This window comes from Trachurus trachurus (assembly GCF_905171665.1).
Source record: "Trachurus trachurus genome assembly, chromosome: 1".
Classification (NCBI taxonomy): Eukaryota; Metazoa; Chordata; class Actinopteri; order Carangiformes; family Carangidae; genus Trachurus; species Trachurus trachurus.
In genome coordinates this window covers 34,299,257-34,316,494 of record NC_139891.1, presented here as the reverse complement: position 1 = coordinate 34,316,494, position 17,238 = coordinate 34,299,257, and the positions used below count along the sequence as shown (strand labels likewise).

At 41.2% G+C, this 17,238-nt stretch overlaps 1 protein-coding gene across 3 annotated transcripts in view; it reads left to right on the top strand.

The window, feature by feature from the left end:
* Positions 1–2,388: 2,388 nt before the first annotated feature.
* The window catches only part of LOC310985209 (UTP--glucose-1-phosphate uridylyltransferase-like), a 283,068-nt gene continuing 268,218 nt past the window's right edge, over positions 2,389–17,238 (top strand). For 2 of the 3 annotated variants that reach the window (XM_083970733.1, XM_083970731.1), the window contains exons 1-4: positions 6,463–6,684; positions 8,746–8,861; positions 12,190–12,297; positions 15,943–16,128. In XM_083970733.1, the coding sequence (XP_083826859.1) occupies positions 6,666–6,684; positions 8,746–8,861; positions 12,190–12,297; positions 15,943–16,128 (429 nt within the window). In that variant the 5' untranslated portion in view covers positions 6,463–6,665. Of the gene's footprint in view, positions 2,410–6,462; positions 6,685–8,745; positions 8,862–12,189; positions 12,298–15,942; positions 16,129–17,238 lie in introns of those variants that run through there. The other variant, XM_083970732.1, reaches the window with a different exon arrangement.

Sequence of the window (17,238 nt, the reverse complement as noted above, 5' to 3'; positions counted from 1 at the left end):
AGACAGAGTTGTTTTAGAGGGAAATTCATGCAAAACCACTGATGCACGTTGCCTTCAGGGACAGTTTTTCAGCAAGCAGTCTCTGTATTTACCCCCAAAACGGCTCCGTTTCGTAATGTTGTGTTATTATCTCATAGTGTGGTGAATGTGCAGGTCACAACTTGTCCACCAGAGAGTTGTGGAGTTGTTGGATTGTGTATTTGATGAGTTTGATGAGGGAAACCAAGAAATCCGATGAGCCTCCGTAGCTTAGCTCTGAGCAGCTCACGGCTCTGCTCCGCCGTTCTAAAAATAGCTTGCACCGGCAATTAAAGGTAACGAACCTACTGCTACGACTATAGGGATTATGGCAATGGGCCAATTTGACCAAATGTTGAACTATCCTTTTAAAGCCCCAGTGTGTAACAAATTTGTCTTTTTATTATCAAAAATCAAATATGTCTTTCATAAATACGTATTTCACTGAAGTCGAATCACACCCGCATACAAATGAAAGCTTTCTGGTACCTTAGAATGAGTTGTTACAAGTCGTTACAAATACATAAATGGGCGACGCAAGTACCCCCATTTTTGTGTGTGTGGGTTTTTTTTGCCATTTTTTGTCATAGGACCGTATATACTGGCATTTAAGGGGTTAAATGTCTGAAATTAATTGAATATTTGGTATGGGTCATCAAAGAAGTAGAATAGAAGATGTATGCAAAAAAAAAAAACTACTGGAAAGAAATATTGATTTATACTATTTTTTTACAGCGTTTTCTCCGTGGACATTTTGTCCTCATTGGGTGAGAGTGTAGCTCAAGGGTTAAGGAATAAAAACTATAAACAATATAATACAACAAATAAAATGAAAGATGTATTTGAAGCTTTTATTTTGAAAGGGAAGATCAGGTGAGTGTCAGGAGGAGTGACGTCACGTGCACCGGAAGCAGGTTCATCTGTAGTGGATCGTTTCGACCACGTGGAGGCAGCATCGACCCGACCAGACTGTAAACTGACCTGTGAGCCATAATAATCAGTTATTGATCAGTGAATTCAGTCATTTATTCATGACGTCATAGCAGGGTAATCACAGTAACTTTATTAAGGGTCCAAATTAAAACAATTAGAAATGCACAACAGTTGTAGAAAGTAACAAAGTAGCCTACATTTACTCAAGTATTTAACTTTATGTATAAATGTAGCTGTAATTAGTATTTCTGATTATAAAATGTCAGAATGTAACTCTGTATATGACAGTCTATAATATATATAATAATATTAATGGTAGATTACGTGATAATATGCTTTATATTACAATGACAGGGGGTTGATACTGTTTAATGACTTCTAATATTTTCTGATTCTATTAATAGATGAAAGTAACTCATCAAAATAAAATAAGGCAGAAAAGAAAAGAAACAAACCCTTGGAAAATAGCCTAAATGATAATTTAAAAATAATATATTAGGTTTTAACACTAGAGAAACTGAAACTGAATAATACAGAATATACAAAATAATATGACGTCAGCTGTTAGTGGATTTAAAAAAAAGAAAGATGCTATGATATAATAGCAAAGAAGAGAATAAATCAGTTCTCATCAGTTTTATAATTAAAAAAGCAGTGATTTATAAATCAGAATCAGAATCAGAATACTTTATTGATCCCCAAGGGGAAATTTCTTTTCTCCAGCTCAAAGTGTACAAGTTAAAGAGCAAAGTAGGCCTAGTCAAGAAATATAAAAGAAATAAATATAAATATATATAATATAAAATAAAATAAAAAATATATGTATGTATGTATTGTATATATATATAAAAAATATAAAAATATATGTACAAGTACAAACATGGACAGGAGTTACTGCACAATAAATATGGCATTGAATGTGGGTTATTACACATAAGTACAAGAGTAGTATGGCATTAAATATATAAACTTATACATTTATTTTTTTTTTAAATGTGTGGAAATTGACAAAAGACAAGAATAAAAGCCATAAAATCAAAACATTTAAACAAAAAACTTGATTGCAATGAAATAAAATCGATGAAATTAATCTATTATTTTTTATAAATTGTAAGACAAACAAACACAAGAAGCAGTGAGGAGCTGAGTCAGGATGAAGGGGCGGGTCAAACAGATCCTCTCGTGTGATTGACAGGCGCGTCAGACCAATCAGCGTCGACGTTCACCCCTACGCTGCGTCACGTGTGCTCCCTGGGGGACAGCAGCAGCAGCAACGGACTGACAGCGGGATGAGTCCGAGTCCGAGTCCGCAGCAGCTCTGACCCGGTTCGGTTCAGTCCGGTTCCTCTCTGCTCTGCAGCTCGTCCTGAACCCGAGTCCTTCCGATCCGAGCCGAACTAGTCCGAGTCGTTTGGCCGAGACGAGCCGAGTCCTCTGCTGCACTGTGAGCGCGTTCAGGTGGGTAAAGTAACGTAACGTAAGGTAACGGCTTCTGCAGACCTGTGGCTGTGTGTGTGTGTTTGCACGCGGAGCTCATCATACACAGACAGACAAACAAACAAACAAACACATAGACAGCCAGACAAACAAACAAACAAACAAACAAACAAACAAACGGTGTGTTCAGGCTATAGGGGAAATAATCGGAAAGTACAGAAGCACTGACACATGTGTTGTGACGGCATGACGCTGCTTACTGCCCTGTGTGTGTGTGTGTCTGTGTGTATGTGGGGATGGGGGGTTGTGTGTGTGTATGTCTCATGTGTCATTCAGAAACTTGCCACCAACCCTTGTCACACTTGCTTTGGTCTGTTAAATATAAATAAAATACTTACATTTAAACATAAGTGTCATCAAATGGACACAGGTACAATTTCATATAAACTAACATAATGAATTTATATATAATGTTATTTCCTCTGTAGCAAGCCAAGGGTTTAAAGTGTTAGAAATAAACATAAAATAAGACTTCAAGTAAAAGTGAGTGGAGTTTTATTAGTCCAGATCAACATAGGCTAATAATATAATATAATATAGGTTAATATAGGCTAATAATATAATATAGGCTAATAATATAATATAACATGGGCTAATAATATAATATAATATAGGCTAATAATATAATACAAAATATATACGAAACAAATACAAAAGATAGATGTATGTATGTAGGTATGTTTATGTTTGTATCTATGTATGTGAATGCATAGTATACCTATGTAGGTGTGTGTAGGTGTATGTGATACATGTGTTTGTACGTATATATGTTTTTTTTTTATGGATATGTAAGAAGAAGGGGGGGGGGGGGGGGGGGGGGGGGGCTATATATAAGCTGAAGCTTCCGCCCCTATCCTTTGGTTGTGACCAGAGTTTATACTCTCTAAGTAACCAATACATTTCATGCATTCATTCATTCATTCATATAACATAGGCTAATAATATAATATAATATAACATAGGCTAATAATATAATATAATATGGGTTAAGGTTATAAAATGATAAAAAGAGGTAAAAAAAAAAAAAAAAAAGGTCAAATAAATTCATATAGGCTAACGTGAAACAAAGTTTAAAAAAATCAAAATAACTGAGATGGTTTGAAGTTGTAGGAGACAGAGATGAATTAAAGCGGCGCCCTGTAGCGCCTGTAGAGCGGCGACAGCAGCGCCCCCCACAGTCACATGTGTGTCACTACAGGTCACTGTGGTGCGTTCAAGTCTGTCGGAAAGTTAAACGTCCAGGAGGTCAGCTAACGCTAACAGTTAACGCTAACGGCTAACGCTAACGGAAAAACAGAACGATCAATCGATCGGTCGGCTGATTGGCAGTGAAGTGAAAAAGTTTTAATGTCTTCGTCTTCCTGTGTTTGTTTTATTGGAAGTCGTCGCTTCGATCAGTGATCAATCAAAATAACCGTGGAGACTGTGGAGTGTGTGAGGTTTCCGTGACAACAAGCGTGGACTTGGAGTTGTTGCGTCTTTTGGAGCTGTTGTTAAAGGGATAGTTCACCCTAGAATGATATTTCGCTCATTATCTACTCACCCTCATGTTGACTAAGGGCTGGAAGAATTATCAGAGTCCACCGTCCCTTCTCTGAGTTACAGGGGGTCTCGGCGTAGCAGTGAATTTCAATGCAACGGTTGCAAAGGGACACCGGAGCTCTTCGTAAAAAAACACACACAAAAAAACATCCAAATACCTCCATGATGCTCGTATGTAATGTCCGTCTTGTGCTGAAGCCCCAAATTGCGTAATTGTCCCGAAAAAAAATTAAATAAGTCTATATTTTAAGCTTGTTTGTAGCGGAAGCTTCTCGTCTTCTTCTTCTTCTCCTCTTCCTGGTCCGTCCAAATATCGCGTGATTCGCAGTAACCGCACTGACGCCGGCGCAAATCACGCAAATTATAGACTTATTTAATTTTTTTTCGGGACAATTACGCAATTTGGGGCTTCAGCACAAGACGGACATTACATACGAGCATCATGGAGGTATTTGGATGTTTTTTTGTGTGTGTTTTTTTACGAAGAGCTCCGGTGTCCCTTTGCAACCGTTGCATTGAAATTCACTGCTACGCCGAGACCCCCTGTAACTCAGAGAAGGGACGGTGGACTCTGATAATTCTTCCAGCCCTTAGTCAACATGAGGGTGAGTAGATAATGAGCGAAATATCATTCTAGGGTGAACTATCCCTTTAATCGATTGTTTTTGCTGCGTCTTGACCGGAGCGTCCCTGAACGCACCATCGCCACTAAATAAATATTCATCATTATCTTAATAGATTGATCAGTTGATCAATCGACATAAAATTGATTAAACAAGTCGCCTGATGGTTTCAGATGTGATACATCCGAATTACATTTTTTATTGATCTCCGTCAGTGTTTTTGGTCTCAAGCTGAATCTCATCTGATCGATTATCAAAAAAAAGGGCAACACTTTATAATAAGTACACACTATTAAAGGGATAGTTCACCCAAAATTCAAATTTCACTCATTATCTCCTCACCCTCATGTGGACTAAGGGCTGGGAGAAGTTTCAGAGTCCTCCGTGGCTTCTCTGAGTTACAGGGGGTCTCGGCGTAGCAGTGCATGTCCATATAACGGTTGCAAATGGATACCAACTGTCTTCGTAACAAAAAGACATACTAAAAAACATCCAAATACCTCCATAGTGCTCGTATGTAATGTCCCTCTTGTATTGAAGCCCCGAAATGCAAAATTGTCCCGAAAAAAATTAAATAAGTCTATATTTCAAGCTTGTTTGTAGCGGAAGCTCCTCTTCCCAGTTCGTTAAATTTGGACAAACTGGGAAGAGGACGGACCCTGATTCAGAGGAGCTTCCGCTACAAATTTTGAATTTTGAAATTTGAATTTTGGGTGAACTATCCCTTTAAAGGCGCATTAAAGCAAATCCAAATTCTTAATTCGGCCACTAGATGGAGCCAGTGGCGGAGCATATCAGATATAAACAAGTGGGCGTCTCTCCTCCAGCAGCCATCTCTGTTTTCCAAAACTAAAATCATTTTGCGTTAACGCGTCAATAACGCTGAGAGGCATTTGCCCCACGGACACTACACTGTTGGCTATTTCTTTTCTATTTCAGCTTATTTTATGCTATTACTGCTGTATTTGCGATAATGCTCCTTTAAGCATTAAGAAATACTAAATTCTTCATTTATGACACATGAATACTCATTAGTATGTAGTTTATAAATACAGTTAGTGCTTATCAATGATAAATAAAACTATTTTAACTCTATAAACTACATACTAATGAGTTTTCATGTGTTATAAATGATGAATTCAGTATTTATTAATGCTTAACTAATGCTTAATAGTGTGTAGTTATAACACTTTACCATAAGGGTCCTTTAAGCATTAATTAACTGTTTACAGATATATTAACAATCATTATTATGTATTACTTAGGATTAGGAAACACATTAATTAATGTAGCCTATTAGTAAGCAGTTAATTAATGTTTATTACTCAAAGTTAATACATTATTAAGTAATAATAAGAGTTGAATAATGTAATTAGTTATCATTATGTATGCATTACTCAGCATTAATTAACACATTAGTTTATATATTAATGCTTAATAATGTACAAACTAACGTTAATTAAGGGACCCTTATTGTAAAGTGTTACAGAACGGGAACTTTTCAGACAGAGAATAATGATATCTGATCAATCTAATGATTGATTGATTGATTGATTGATTGATTGATTGATTGATTGATTGATTGATTGATTGATTGATTGATTGATTGATTGATTGATTTACATAGAGTCCGGGGCTTTGAGTTGACTTTGAACTTTAAAACACTCGGGAGTCTGTGACCTGTGAGTCACAACAGAGAGTGGGCAGGACTCACACACACACACACACACTCTGGCTCTATGTGTGTGTGTGTGTGTGTGAGTGGGCGTGGGTGGGGTTTGTGCAGAGTGGGCGGGGCCTGTGCAGAGTGGGCGGGGCTTGTGCGGAGCTCCCACTCTGAGCTGCAGAGCTGCGACCTTCCTCTGAGCCGAGGATGAGCAGGACTTCTCTCGTCCTCTGCTGCTCGTCTCTTTGTCTCCGGGACCATTTCCTCTCCTCCGCCGCCGCCGCCACGGCCTCGCCTCTCGTCTCACCTGCTCACGCCACTTCCTGTTCGGTCCACGCACCTGTCACCTGTCCACACCGTCCACACCGTCCACACCGACCGCCACAATGTCTCTGCTCGTAGCCGGTGAGTTCAGTTCAGTTCAGTTCAGGGGGGAGTTTTGTTTGCAGTTTTGTTGTTTTTCTCAGTCATTTTCTGATCGTCTGTTCGAATCCCAGAGTCTGAGACAACGAGTTCAAACCAGAAAACTAAAAGTTCAAAATGTTAAAAAAGACTACTTTAATTTGAACTTTTTTATTCTTATATTTGAGTTTTGTTTCAGAAAAACGATCAATGAATGATGAATGATAATGAAGAAACAGAAGCAGAGACACCGGTCGTTAGCAGCTACGGAAGAAATGAGTTTATTATATAAAACAGTCGATGAGTAGAAAATCCTCTACTGGTTCTGTTGAGTTTCTATTTTCCTGGTTGAACCTGAACTCACCGAACACACACACACACACACACACACCATCACTGCAGCTGTTTGATGATGACATCACATTGTTTTTATAACAGACGAAAAAAAAAGAAACTTTAAACTCAGAACAAACGTTGAAGTTCAAGGTTCAAGGACACGAACTACACACTGATACTAGTACTACTACTACTACTCCTACTGACAGTGATACTACCACCAACACTACTACTACTACTACTGCTGCTGCTAGTTCTACTATATAGTGAATAGTGAATAGAGGTTGTTAACAAGGTGTATAAAGTACTTGAAAAAAACCCGTAATGAAAACCACTGGAGTAAAAGTCTTAAAGTAGCTCACATTAAATGTACTTAAAGGAATAGTTCACCAAAAAAATGAAATTCAGTCATTAGTGACTCCCCCTCATGCTGATGAATACTCTGGAGTAGTTTTTTATTCCTCAAAGTGCATCTGGAGACCCGGGAGGCCGGTTCCTAGTCCAACAAAACTTTATATGAGAGTCAATAGGGCCCGACACAAAAACGTCCATAAAACTACACAAAAACCATTTAATATTCCTCCACACTGCTCGTCCGCTGCAATCCAAGTGTCCTGAAGGGAGATAGTCCAGAGTTTACTGGAAACTACCTCATTTAGGACATTTTTACAGCCTCAACAGTCCTGGATTGCGCTCTGACGTTCACACACCCCAGGCAAATTCAATACAGGACTGTTTTGTTTTTGTATGTTTGTTTGTTTCTTATTTTTCTATCTTGCTGTCTGGTTGATGAAAACATAACAAGAAAGTCTTAACCGACTTGGGAGTAGTAGCTAAAGAAATAGAAGTGTAATTTGTATTAATTTCAGAATCAGAAGTGTGAGACATTTCTAAGAAGAAAAACATGTCTCAATAACGTTACGTTAATAGTTTTAACTTCGTTTACGTGGTTTTTGTCACTAGCTGATGAAAAATTGTGTCAGTTTCTGTCACGGAGTTTATTTCAACATAATTTGCCTCGACAAAAAGTTACAAACTGTTTCTTAACAAGATTAATAACAGTTTAAAGTTGTGATTTAAAGGGATAGTTCACCCAAAATCTACTCACCCTCATGTCGACTAAGGGCTAGGAGAAATTTCAGAGTCCTCCGTGCCTTCTCGGAGTTACAAAATTTGAAAATTTGAATTTTGGGTGAACTATCCCTTTAACCGACTTGTGAGTAGCTAAAGAAATAGAAGTTTAATTTGTATTAATTGCAGAATCAGAAGTGTGAGACGTTTCTAAGGAGAAAAAACACGTTACGTTAATGACTTTCACTTCATTTACGCAGTTTTTGTCACTAGTTTCTGTCTGGGAGCATCAGCTATGGAACTGCAGGCCATTAGCTCAGCTTATCTTATCTTAGTTTATCTTAGCGTGAGGACTGGAAACAACTGGGGAAACTGTGTGTAACTGTGTAGCTGCACTGGAGACACAAACTGTTGTTTCCTGTGCAGATAAAACAAAGTGTGTTACAGTGAAGTGAAGTTTAAAGCAGTTTCCTTCAGGTTCTGGTCTCTCAACTCAACTCAACTAAACGGAGGCTTTGAAAATGAAAAACATAACCTTAAGGTGTGTGTGTGTGTGTGTGTGTGTGTGTGTGTGTGTGTGTGTGTGTGTGTGTGTGTGTGTGTGTGTGTGTGTGTGTGTGTGTGTGTGTGTGTGTGTGTGTGTGTGTGTGTGTGTAGACCTGACCAGCGGAGCCATGACTGAGTTCCAGGAGAAACTCCGTCAGCAGCACGAGGAGTCGATGCACCGAGAGCTGGAGACGCTGCTGACCACGGCCGAGAAGAGGGAGGCGGAGGTGAGGAGGGGGAGGAGCACCTTCATCTTCACCTTCATCATCATTCCAGATCACACACACTCACACTCCAAAAAACTTTACTGCATCTAAATTAATTGAATGAGAGAGTTAAGTTCCTCCGGTTGTTTAATTGGTTTGGTAACACTTTATAACAAGTACACACTATTAAAGCAGAAGTAAGCGATCCGGTCGTTTTGGCTAATGCTGCGTTCCAGGCAGGCTTTTGAAACCGTAAATTACAGCTTCAAGTCACAACTTACGACTTTGTAGCGTTCCAGACAACCCACTCGTGTTTTTCCGACCTGTTTTACCTGTGAAAGTCACTATAACGGCCACTCGTAACTTCCGAAAAACACGAGTTACGAGTTGCCTTGAACGCACCATAACGTCTTGTCAGCTGATGGAGTTAGCAGCCCCCGATCTCGTCATGGATCTATTGGTCCTCGTCCCTACGCCACCATATTCAAGCGCATCCCTTGACTGCACACACAGAGAGGACTGCCCCTTTATGCCGTTCTCTCTCCTCATTGGATAAAAATTGTAGGATACGAGAAAAGTTTTCTCCTCGGCTCAGAGCAGAGCAGAGGGACTGACAGACCCGTGTTTCAGACCAAACACTCCATGTAAGTGATTGCTGTCGGAAGATAGAACTATTTAAGACTTATATTAACACAAAAATATCGCTTACTTCTGCTTTAAAGGGATAGTTCAACATTTTGGCAAATTGGCCCATTGCCATAATCGCTATAGTCATAGCAGTAGGTTCGTTACCTTTATTTGTCGGTGTAAGCTATTTTTAGAACGGCGGAGCGGAGCGGCAGGCTGTTCAGAGCTACACTATGGAGGCTAATGGAATTTCTTGGTTTCCCTTACCAAAACTCCAAAACGCTTTCGTGGACAAGTTGTGACCTGCACAATCACCACGCTATGAGATAATAATGGAACGTTACGAAACGGAGCCGTTTTCGAGGTAAATACAGAGACTGCTTGCTGAAAAACTGTCCCTGAAGGCAACGCGCATCAGCGGTTTTGCATGAATTTACCTCTAAAACAACTCTGTCTCGTAACGTTCTATTATTATCTCATAGCGTGGTGAATGTGCAGGTCACAACTTGTCCACGAAAGCGTTTTGGAGTTTTGGGATTTTGTATTTGATGAGTTTGATGAGGGAAACCAAGAAATCCCATGAGCCTCCATAGCGTAGCTCTGAGCAGCTCACGGCTCCGCTCCTCCGTTCTAAAAATAGCTTACACCGACAAATAAAGGTAACGAACCTACTGCTATGACTATAGGGATTATGGCAATGGGCCAATTTGCCAAAATGTTGAACTATCCCTTTAAGCATTAGTTAAGCATTAATAAATACTGAGTTCTTCATTTATAATGCATGAATACTCATTAGTAGTAGTTTATAAATACAGTTAGTGCTTATCAATGATGAGAAAAACATTTGTAACTGTGTTTATAAACTACGTACTAATAAGTATTCATGTGTTATAAATGAAGAATTCAGTATTTATTAATGCTTAACTAATGTTTAATAGTGTGTACTTGTTATAAAGTGTTACCGTTGATGTAACGAATTAGTTTGGTGGTTTGGCTGAACAGCTGTGAACAGTGAGCGAACGCTCTTGAACGTCGCCTGGTGAACGAGGTGCAGATATAGAACAAATATTTGTGTGGAGGAGCAGGAGGTCGTTCCCCTCAGAGGGCAGGTCGACAACCTGAAGGTTCAACACACACACACACACACACACACACACACACACACACACACACACACACTCACTCAGCTCAGAGGCCGAGAGGCGTTCAGGGTCCTCTAGTAAACTACAACCACATCCTCCTGCTGAGAGACTGACAGGATCTTTAGTCGGCCAGGACAGAGGACGGATCAACTAGAGATAAAAGACGTTTCCTGTCCGTCGTCGTCCTCTGGTTTTAAAGGGATAGTTCAACATTTTGTCAAATCGGCCCATTGCCATAATCCCTATAGTCATAGCAGTAGGTTCGTTACCTTTAATTGTCGGTGCAAGCTATTTTTAGAACGGCGGAGTAGAGCCGTGAGCTGCTCAGAGCTATGCTACGGAGGCTCATGGGATTTCTTGGTTTCCCTCATCAAACTCACAATCCAACAACTCCACAACGCTCTGGTGGACAAGTTGTGACCTGCACATTCACCACACTATGAGATAATAACACAACGTTACCAGACAGAGTTGTTTTAGAGGGAAATACAGAGACTGCTTGATGAAAAACTGTCCCTGAAGGCAACGTGCATCAGCAGTTTTGCATGAATTTCCCTCTAAAACAACTCTGTGTGGTAACGTTGTGTTATTATCTCATAGCGTGGTGAATGTGCAGCTCACAACTTGTCCACCAGAGCGTTTTGATTATAAAGAACGTGTTCAAAGACCCTACAAGGAACTTTTAACTGGTTATGCAAAAGTCTCTGGTTTCTGCTGTATTTAGGATGGTAATTAAAGCAGAAGTAAGCGATCCGGTGGTTTTGGCTAACTTCCTGTCAGCCGATGGAGTTAGCAGTCCCCGCCCTCGTCCCTACGTCACCACATTCACGCGCATCCCTTGGCTGCACACACAGAGAGGACCGCCCCTTTATGCCGTTCTCTCTCCTCATTGGATGAAGGTTGTAGGATACAAGGAAAGTTTTCTCCTCGGCTCAGAGCAGAGCAGAGTGACTGACAGACCCGTGTTTCAGACCAAACACTCTATATAAGTGATTGCTGTCGGAAGATATAACTATTTAAGACTTAGATTAACACAAACATTCACCTTACTTCTGCTTTAAAAAGTAATTTGCCTAAAACTGCTCACAGAAAGTTAGTCTGGAGCCCTGACACGCGAGCCAGATAAGCGTCTTTACGACAATACGCGCTAAAGCTCATGGGAAATGCAGTCTTCATTCCGACAAAACGCTACCGCTTTTGTCCACAGGGGTCGCCAAAATCAACACAAAATGAAAGTTCTTTGTAGGGGCTTTAATGTTATGTTATATGTGAATTAATTGATTTATTGTCTCATATACACTTGTTAAGCAGATGCATGTCTCTTTATATACAGTACATGTATTTATATTTATATGTATAAACCGGTTTTTGCTTCAGTTTATGTTGAAGTGTTTTTTCTGTTTTTCAACAATCAGACAGGTAGAGATACGCGGTCATCACCTCCACCACAACGTCATTTACCCAGAATGCTAACTAACGTCCATGTTTTAGGGGTCGTTCCTCTCCTTGGTGGTCAGAGGTCAGAGGTCAAAGGTCAGAGGTCACAGTGACACGTTGGTTTCTGCTTCGTTCTCCTCCAGATTTCCAGAAAAGACTTCGATGGCTTCAAGAAACTCTTCCACCGGTTCCTCCAGGTCAAAGGTCCGGACGTCGACTGGGACAAGATCAACCGGCCTCCAGAGGACTCGGTGAGCCGACACACACACACACACACACACGCGCACACACACACACACACACACACACACACACACACACACACACACACACACACACACACACACACACACACACACACACACACACACACACAGATCACACAGTTGACCACGGCTCAGAGTTTCATGTTTCAGTCTCTGTGTCGTAATCCAAGGTCGACGACGCTCTGAGCGGCCGAATGTTGGCGGCTCAAACACACGAGAGCAGGAGCACGTGCACATCTTCACGTGCACATCTTCACGTGCACATCTTCACGTGCACATCTTCACATGCACATCTTCACGTGCACGTCTTCACCAGTGGTGTAGTCTATGTGGTACTCAGGTATAGCCTACTCAGTATACCCACTGAAAATGCATAAATATTCCAGTATACCCAGTACAACAAAACTATCTAACTAAAGTAAATGTCAGTGGTTCTCAAAGTGGGAGGGTTGACAGGATTCAAGGGGGTCCCCAACTTTTTCCGGAAATTTCACCACTTTTTCCTAGAATTTTATAACTTTTTTTTTTTTCAGAAATGTTATCACTTTTTGTTATTATTTTTAAATTTTTTAGAAATGTTACCACTTTTCCTAGATTTTTTTGGAGAAATTTTACCAGTTTCTTTTAAATTTTTCTTTTTTACTTGTTATTATTATTTTTTTCAAGAAATTTGACCCCCTTTTGTGTTGTTGTTTGCCCCTTTTTTTGAGAGAGAAATTGTACCACATTTTTCTAAAAATTTTTGTGAAATCTTACCGCTTTTTCTAGAATTCTTTTGAGAAATCTTACCAGTTTTTTCTTAAACGTTTTTATTTTTTTTTTAAATCTTACCACTTTTTTCCAGAAATTTCTCTATAATCTTTCGAAAATGTACGCCTAATTCAAACGTACATTGATTGTTTGTGTATTTCTGGTGTTTGCTTCAACATTTTGTCCAATGGGGGCCCATGGTCTAATTTGTGTCAGTTTTGGGGTCCTTGATATAAAAAGTTTGAGAACTACCGGTCTATGTGATACAAGTATGAACAGTTTACCACCTAAAAAGCAGTTTACCGGTACCCACTACAAAACATTAGACTACACCACTGCTCTTCACATCTCCATCTCTTCGTGTGGTGGTTGGTCACTTCCTGACGTTTTGTCTGTGACCTTCAGTCCGACCTCGGCTCAGCGGCGGCCGCGATGCGTTCAGGTGCAGAACGGTTGAGTAACTGCAGGTCTCATGTTTCTGTGTCACCATCGATCAACGTCTGGACTCTGATCTCGTGGTGCGTTCAGGTGTCTCTGCAGAGGTCCGTTCATGATTGATTACGTTTGTTCAGGGTCGGAGGTTTTTTTACTAAACCAATGTTTGCAGACGTCACGACAACAGAGAGAGAGAGTGAGAGGTGGAGGTGAAGCAAAGGGTCACAGGCTGGAATCGAACTCACGGTTGTTAGGACTGAGCCTGATACATGTTGTGCAACCCCATAAAACTGTTTTTAACTAATGAGATCCAACCTGTCAATCACACTGCAAAAACTCAAAATCTTTCCAAGAATATTTGTCTTATTTCTTGTCAAAATATCTAATTTCTGGTCAAAACTAATCTCTTTCCACTTAAAATAAGACTCATCACCTAAAAATTAACTTGTTTTTAGATCATTTTCACTTGTTTCAAACTAATTTTCAATTGAAATAAGTAGAAAAATCTGCCAAGTTTTTTGTGCTTGTAATAAGGAAGAAAAACTTGCTCCACTGTCAGATTTTTCTACTTATTTCAAGTGAAAATATGCTTGAAAGAAGTAAAAAGTGTCTAAGAACAAGCTACTTTTTAAGTGATGAGTCTTATTTTAAGTAGAATGAGATTTGTTTTGACTGGAAATAAGACAAATATTCTTGGTAAGATTTTGAGTTTTTGCAGTGTGGATGTGGAGTCGATGGAAGATGCAGCCAGGCTAACAGTTTCCCCCCGCTTCCAGTCTTTGTGCTAAGCTACGCTAATCGCCAATGTGACCACCAGTCACACACACACACACACAGATGAAACTGATATCCTGTCAGCTGACTGTCCTGCGGCATCGAACCTGTGTCCGGCGTTCCCTGTCCCTGTCCCTGTTCCTGAAGCCGTCGCTCTGTTTCTGTTCTGCCTGGAAATAGTCGAGTTCAGGAAACTTGAGATCACTCAGACGGCCGCAGCTATTTATCAGCACGGTGACATTTCACACACACACACACACACACACACACACACACACACACACACACACACACACACACACACACACACACACACACATACACACTCTGTGTTCCCAGAGTGAAGGTTAGGACTAAGAATAGTGTGACCGCCGCAGCATTCGAAGTCTGGACTCAGGGTGGGAGACGCTGACATTTATCTCCTGTGGGACTCACGACACACACACACACACACACACACACACACACACATACTAACATACACACTAACAGACACACACACAGTCCCAGCTGTGGCTTAAAACTGATGATGAACTGATCTTCGTCGTGTCGGCTGATCAGAGAATGTGAAACTGTAGATGCTGAGTGCACTTATGTAACACACACACACGTGGTTGCTTCACACACTCCGTGTTATTTCCATCCATTCACTAGTGTCGGTTCTTGTTGCCCTCTACCTTTAATTTAACAAAATAAAAGCCCCCGGCCGGGGACAGAAGCAGGTTTATTAAAAAAAAAAAACAGAAACAGAGGAAATCAACTAAATTATGTGAAATATGAACGGATTCTATGGTGGCCCTGGGGGGTCAACTCACTGTGAAGACACATGGACGTGCTACAAATTAAAAAAAACAACTTTATCAGTTTGACAAAAACCTCAGAACAACAACAGGAAGTGTTTCTAGGGACATGATATAACGAGGGACCGGTCACAATAAAGTGAGGGACCGGTCACAATAAAGTGAAGGACCAGTCTCAATAAAGCGAAGGACTAGTCACAATAAAGCGAGGGACCAGTCACAATAAAGTGAAGGACCGGTCACAATAAAGTGAAGGACCGGTCACAATAAAGTGAAGGACCAGTCACAATAAAGCGAGGGACCGGTCACAATAAAGCCAGGGACCAGTCAATAAAGCGAGGGACCGGTCAATAAAGCGAGGGACCGGTCAATAAAGCGAGGGACCGGTCAATAAAGTGAGGGACCGATCACAATAAAGCCAGGGACCAGTCAATAAAGCGAGGGACCGGTCAATAAAGCGAGGGACCGGTCAATAAAGCGAGGGACCGGTCAATAAAGTGAGGGACCGATCACAATAAAGCCAGGGACCAGTCAATAAAGCGAGGGACCAGTCTCAATAAAGCGAGGGACCAGTCTCAATAAAGCGAGGGACCGGTCAATAAAGTGAGGGACCGATCACAATAAAGGGAGGGACCAGTCTGGGGCCTTTAGTTGTACTTCTTCTAGAGTTGTGCAGACAGCTTCCTGTAAGTGGGTTTGACAACAAGCTGAGTTTGTTTGGTTTATTACAACGTCAATATCACATGATTTTTTTTGTCCCATTCATTAGTGTTGAAGGGTTTTGATGCTCAGTAGTCTGTGTGTTGTGTTGAATATTTGAGACACTAAAACAGGTTTTAGTTTTAATTTAATGACACTTTTTAAATCCCAGATCCAGCCGTACGACAGGATCAAGGCGAAGGGTCTCCCTGACAACGTGGCCGCCAGCCTCAACAAACTGGCCGTGGTCAAACTGAACGGAGGGCTGGGGACCAGCATGGGCTGCAAAGGCCCCAAGAGTCTGATCAGTGTCCGCAACGAGAACACCTTCCTGGACCTGACGGTGCAGCAGATCGAGGTGAGACACGTCCAAGGACTGGACTGGACTCAGTGGACTGAACTGGACTGGACTGGACTGGACTGGACTGACTGGACTGGACCCAACCACATTGGTGGTCAAGACTCAACTGACCTGGATAATACAGGAGAGGACTCTACCTGGACTGAACCGATTGACTGGATTGGACCCAATCAGATTGGACCGACACAACCAGATTAAGTTTGGACTGGACTGGTTTGACCTTTTCAGGACTGAAGAGACCAGAGTGGACTGGACTAACAGAATGGACCTTAGTCTAGACTCTAGATTGAACTGAACAGACAGGACTGGACCAGAATGGACTGGTTTGGAGTGGTCTAGACTTAGCTGGTCTGGGCTGACCTGGACTGAACTAGATTGGACTGGACTAGATTGGGCCCAATTAGATTGGATTGACTCAACAAGATTTAGTTGACTGGACTGGTCTGACCTTATCTGGACTGGACTGTCAGGAATGAACAGACCAGACCTGCCCAGATTGAATTGGACTTCACTAAATTAGTCCAGACTCTAGATTGGACTGAACAGACAGGACAGGACCAGAATGGACTGGTTTGGAGTGGTCTAGATTTACCTGGTCTAGTCTGATGGGACCTGAGAGGACAGGACTGGACTAACCTGGACTGACTGGACTGGACCCAACCAGATTGATCTGGACTTGACTGTCAAGACTCAACTGACATGACTAACCGAACTGTACTAGATTGGACTGGACAGGATTGACTCAACAAGATTTAGTTGACTGGACTGGTCTGACCTTATCTGGACTTGGACTTGACTTTCAGGACTGAACAGACCAGACCTGCCCAGGATTGGATTGGACTTCACTTAATTAGTCTAGACTCTAAATTGGACTGAACAGACAGGACTGGACCAGAATTGGCTGGTTTGGAGTGGTCTAGAGACTTACCTGGTCTGGGCTAACGGGACCTGAGAGGACAGGACTGGACTAACCTGGAGTGGACTAACTGGACTTGGACTTGACTGTCAGAACTGAACAGACCAGAGTGGACTGGACTAACTGGGCTGAACGGTACTGGAACAGACCAGACCTGCCCCGATTGGATTGGACTAAATGTAATTAGTCCA